The following is a 6,042-nucleotide window of genomic DNA, read 5'->3' on the forward strand; positions in this document are numbered from 1 at the left end:
TAGATAACATGCACGCATATATATAGTCTGCTGGAGACAAAAATGGCAATTATTTAGCTAGAACCTTGATGTGAAATTATACGTCGTTTTGTCGCTTGGATGCTTACCGGATTCAGCATGCATCAAATATCGTGGCCCTCCTCGGATGAGCAGCTATTGGGGAGTCCACTGGGAATCAGAGCCTCCTCAGTCAGGGCTTTAATCCACGACTGGCCGACGTCAAAACTTTTGGCTACTGCTGCAACACGTGGATGAGGTGTATGGGTACATAAAGACCAAGCCGATTTCTCCCCCAGATTGCACGGCGAATCCAATGCAGGCACAGGCGTGACAGTGAGATGAGATTTTAGTATAGAACAAAGAGAAGTCAATCTCACGTAAGTCACCCACAGGTACACAGAGGGGTGTCAATTAGGTGAGATTTTCCCCTTGTTTCCTCTTTTTTTTTGCACGGAACAGCATGGAAAGAGAAGTGTCCTTCTCACGTATTTCTTGTAGTGTTCTTGTTTCATAGAGCTGTGTAGGATGGAAACAATATGAACTGTGTACTGATTGAAACATCTGTATAATAAATCAATAGAAAAAATATTCGGCGGCGTTGCGATGGATGGGAAGCTCTTAGAAGTTGATGTTGTTTGTAGAAGCAACATGTTCAATTTATAGGATCATCTAATGGCCATTGTTGTACTCTGACCCGATCTGCACACCATACGCCAAGAAAAATCTGTATAACAAATCAATAGAAGAAAATATTCGGCGGCGTTGCGATGGATGGGAAGCTCTTAGAAGTTGATGTTGTTTGTAGAAGCAACATGTTCAATTTATAGGATCATCTAATGTCCGTTGTTGTACTCTGACCCGATCTGCACACCATACGCCAAGAAAACGGTTGCACCATCTCCCTTTATCCCGTAGCAGTAGTAAGGCTACTAATGTGTCGCGCATGCTGCTAAAAATTGTATGCGAGCAGATTCAAGATTGAATCTGAATCCAATGACCAAATACCTAATTGGGTGGAGTTGTGAATTACGCGACAATGAATAATTGAATCCGAATCCAGCAGAAAAGTTATGGTAAACAGATCAAGAAAAACCAATCTGTACAAATAGTGTGAGAAACGAATCTGATCTAGATGAGGAGATCAAATTTGAGGAAATAAGTCCCCTTACCACGCCAGATCCATGCCCCAACTTGCTTGCATCAGAGAGGATGAGCCGGTTGGATTGGAATAGTTTCCACGTGGGAGAGAGAGTAAGGGACGGTAGAATATTTCCTTCGGTGGAAGAGAAATAATAGGGAGGAGGGATCGGTGGAGTAGTACACGACTACACGGCAGTTAGGATTCTCTTTTTTTTTTGGAAAGTTAGGATCCTATCTATTTGGTCACAAATTTGAGAAAGATACGTGAGTCTTTTAAGGAAAAAAATCATGGAATTAAACAGAATTACAACAGATAAATGACTTGGCCCCACCAGATAAATGACTTCTCTTTTTTATTAATATGGATATTATATCGGCTGATCTATACCGTAATAATTCAGTCCCACCAGATTAACGGCTCATATTTTCTAATTAATGTGGTAATTACTTGGGAGTCTGTAATTAGTATAGGTAGGTATAGATAGATTTCGTTTCCTCTTTCTCTAGTTACAACCATGGTTTGGGTTTCCCCGTCCATCATACCCACCAAATAAAATAAAAAAGTTGCGGAAGTATGCCCTGGTGGATCATCCAACTGAATGCCTAGAGCTCCATCTAAAGAAGGTGGCATCGAAGTACTATATATGGTGACGATTTAGAAGTTGACTTTGCTAGATTCTTTGTTTTGAATGCTAAAGTGCTAGAAAGAATGGAGTTTGGACTTGTTAAGGACCATGACAAGGAATGAAGGACTAATCAGAGAAAACAAATGCAAGTGGGAGACCGAGTTTCTCACGACATTCGATTTGAATTCAAAAGTTTTACGCAATGTACATGGAAAGACAACAAGAAATTGACTCATGATTTGGTAATGATTGATCCATTTGACACATCCTTCTTTGATGGATGTTACACTTTGAGAAGGTATTCTTGTCTGGCTCGTTCTCGAGTTTGAGCACAAATTTCATATCTTATTTGTGTTTCACTCATTTAATGCTCTGTGTCTACAATTACTTCATACAACTATTGAATAAAAGGTTTTGTGACCTACTCAGAAGCATATATAGGAGCTGCCAAGCTCAAGCTCCGAATGGAGACCTTGAAAAGTGCCCCTGATATAGAGGATGTTGAAGGGTTTTCCCTATTAATTGAACTTTTGCTATGTTGCACATGGATGCAATATACCAACTTTAATTAGAGTTTTCTGAACCTATTCGATACTCGTTTCCTTGTGCTTACTTAGGATTTGTGCACGTGCGCTATGCGTTTGTATGTTTTATTACTGTCTGTTTGATGCCCAACCGTTCTCGTAAATCATCGTCCTTGATTTTGGAATAGATTTAACCTCAGATGGTGTGACTTTTTCAACTATTTGGAGTGGGAGAGTTTGGAGGCCTTAGAGTGACTTTCATTGTCAAGGGCATTTACTAAGGTGATTTCTTCTAGAGAAAAGTATATTTTTCGTTCCTTCAGTCTTGGCGAAGTGTAGATTTGATCCCTCAATTAACTACGAAACTGGAGAACTTGCACCCCAACTCTTGAAACCAGACTGCTTGCCCAACTCGGAGGGCGCCATTATGTCGGCCACCATGCCGCCCTCGAGCTCTGTCGTCGCTGCCACTCAGCTAGCCGCAGCGGCGACGCGATCCGCTCAGCCATGCTGTCGGCTGGAGCGAGCATGATAGCTCAGGGAAGGAGCGCCTAGAGCGGGGGTGGTCTTGAGCGCGTCATCAACCATTTCCATGAGCTCCCGTGCCCACGAGACTCCAACCTTGCATAGCGGCGTTACGGAGGTTGCTAGGACCAGAGCCACCACGCAGGAGGCTTCCACACCCACGTCCTGCTCTTGCTGCTTGATGCACGACAACAACTCGATGAAATGGCCAGCCGAGGAAAGAGAAGGAAGAAGATCCACCAGGATTGCCACCTGGAGGCCAACCCTGTCAAAATCACGCCACGTCATCGTGAAACCACTTGCAATCGGGAGAGGGACTTAGATTGTCTGGTTTTTAGAGTTGAACGTGCAAGTCATGTCCAGTTTCGTAGTTGAGGGACTAAATCTAGACTTCATCAAGAATTGAGTTACAAAAAATATACTTTTCTCTTTTTCTAAGATGCTTTGAACTCTTCAGGTCTAGAGTTTCAAATTTGTAATGTGAAACTTGCAGAGTCATCTATTCTTGGTAAAAAGAAACAAACAAGGGTATTTAGATCCACATTTGGATCATGTCATCTCAACCTCCATCCATATAGTGGCGTGAAATTGCAGTGCCATGTTGTCAAATTTGCACACTTTTGATACTAGTCGTGCCGCACCACTATATGTGGCTGCCCAAAGTATTAAAAATTGTGAAAATAAAAATGGTGGGCACATGTTAGGTTGTATCTCGGGCATATCCATATTTCTATGAAACAAATCGACATTTTTTGGCCTCGATGAAAACAAATAGAGTAAGCTATTTTCAGTTTTTTTGCGAAAACAAGCAAGGACCTCTTGAGAGATGGAGTATAGGCGCAACTTGTGGTCGAAAAATCATATTCAACACACTATTGAGAAGAACTTATATATTACAATGGTATTATTTTTGTGCTCGCAAACACCACGGGTCCACGAGAGCTGCCACTATCTATCTAGTATTTCTGAATTATAAATGCAAATCTTATTTTGAGATGAATGAAATTTTAACTTATTTTTGAGGAATACAATATGCAACCTTTTTTGGAAAAATAAAATGCAAACTTTCGGTAATCTTAGGCTTGTCGGGTCCACCTGCTGAGACGTGTGAGATAGCCCTGCCGTACTTGGGCCGAAACCAGGTCGGTGTAGCTATACGTGAGCAACTCGGACCTACGTAGTAGTACTGTACAACCTAAGCCTCAACCGCCGAGAGAGGCGGAAGCCCTCAACCGAAATCTTGACGAGCTCCGGGGAGAGCGGCGATCGACAAGAGACGGCACGCATATGGCGGCGCGTCCTCCCGCCGGTGCCTGCGGCGAAGGGCCATCGGTGTCGGCAGGGAGGGCCGATCTCATCACCAGCCTGCCGGACGAGGTCCTCAGCGCCATCGTATCCCTCCTCCCCATCAGGGACGGCTGCCGCACGCAGGCCCTCTCCCGCCGGTGGCGCCCTATATGGCGTGCCGCGCGCATCAACCTCGACGACGTCGCCGACATGCACGTCTCCAGGATCCTCTCCTACCGCTACGACCGCACGGAACCCCGCGAGGTTGTCGGCGTCGGCACCTGGACCCGCTCCTGGGATCTGCTGGAGGTCGAGCTCTCCCTGGCGTGCAGGGAAGAGCGCAGCAGCACCGTGCCCGCGATCCGCACGGTGAGATTCGGCTGCCGCCGCCTGCCGCCCAGCCTGCCTGCGGATTTCCCGCACCTCCGGCAGCTCAGCCTGCACGGTGTCACGCTGACGGAGGAGGCGCTCAGGGCCGTGCTCTCGGGCTGCCCAGCGTTGGAGAGCCTTCTGCTGGCGGAGAGCGTGGGCGCTCCATGCCTCCGCATCAGTTCCCCGACTCTCCAGAGCATCGGCTTCTGTGCTCCTTGGGACAAGCAAGCTGCCGATGGCAGTGCCAATGTCGGAGAGATGGTAATCGAGGATGCCCCCCGCCTCGTGAGGTTGCTCCCACTCAATCCAGACCATGGTCCAGCGACGATCCGGGTGATCCGGGCTCCTAAACTAGAGGTATTGGGTCCGCTGAGCAAAGGCATTCTACGGCTCCACCTTAGAACGACAGTGTTTCAGGTAGTCGCAATCTTAATTTCTGAAATCACGTGAATACTATATGAACTTATGCAGGCAGCAGGCTATATTCTTCTTGATATGTACTGCTTATTTTTCTTCACTTAGGAAACGGTTGGCGTTAACTTGACAACCACGATGCACACGGTGAAGGTTTTGTTTCTTGATCAAGTTGGACCCGATTTGGATAGAGTTCTTCGCTTCCTCAAGTGCTTCCCGTGCTTGGAGAGGCTTTATATCATTGTGAGTATTCATATTTGCTACCCTGCTAAAATTTCAAAAACAAGTATTTGAATGGCTTATGATCTGGTGAGCAATTACATTGCCAACTTTGTAGCAAGTGTCTTTATATTGTTTTTCTTCTTTTTTATGTCCAGTTAGAGCCAAGGAGGTCTACCTATCAATTATCTGAAGAAGAGAGAGACACCCAAAATAACATGAAAAACGTGCGCAAGAATGTCTCACAGGATAATCCGATCGAATGCCTTGAGCACCACTTAAAAAAAGTGGCGCTGAAAGTCTACAATGGTGTGGGTCCAGAAGTTGACTTTGCCAGGTTCTTTGTTTTGAATGCCAAAGTGCTAGACATAATGGAATTTGGACTAGTTGTAAGTGCAATTGGCGGTCCCTGGGAAGAATGGAGGGCCAATCGATGGAGGTCCAATCAGAACAAGCAGCTACAGGTTGAAGACAGAGCTTCTCGGGATGCTCAATTTGAATTCAAAATGTTTCGTACGATGAGTTACAAAGACTTTAAGAAGTGTACCCATGATCTGTCAATGGCTGATCCGTTTGACACCTCGTTCTTGGATGGATATTTTACACTGTGAGAAGGTACCCTTGTCCCATGTTCAAAGCGCAACATTTTGATATCTTCATGACTTCATCTGAGTTGTAAAGTTGTTTCGCTACTTTGATGCTCATTTCCTACAAGTATCAGCTATTTACTTAATGCAGCAAGGAAGCCAGGGATGAATTAAAGGACCAAGATTAGTTAACCAAATGGTACTACGATTAATAGTTCATAAATCATGCAAACAATACCATAAAGAATGGAACATTTGTGAAATTATGCCCATCTATCTTCTGACAACCATACTATACAAAGCATAGCAAAATGAAGGATGACATAATCACAACAATATTTCTACAAC

General features: G+C 44.8%; 1 protein-coding gene across 1 annotated transcript; it reads left to right on the forward strand.

The window, feature by feature from the left end:
* Positions 1-4,102: 4,102 nt before the first annotated feature.
* LOC109743637 (F-box/LRR-repeat protein At3g03360-like) lies at positions 4,103-4,996 on the forward strand. The gene is made up of 2 exons (XM_040390219.1): positions 4,103-4,831; positions 4,946-4,996. Exons 1-2 carry the CDS (start codon positions 4,103-4,105, stop codon positions 4,994-4,996), a joined length of 780 nt encoding a protein of 259 aa, XP_040246153.1.
* The last annotated feature ends 1,046 nt before the right edge of the window (positions 4,997-6,042 follow it).

Source organism: Aegilops tauschii, chromosome 5, assembly GCF_002575655.3.
Source record: "Aegilops tauschii subsp. strangulata cultivar AL8/78 chromosome 5, Aet v6.0, whole genome shotgun sequence".
Lineage (NCBI taxonomy): Eukaryota > Viridiplantae > Streptophyta > Magnoliopsida > Poales > Poaceae > Aegilops > Aegilops tauschii.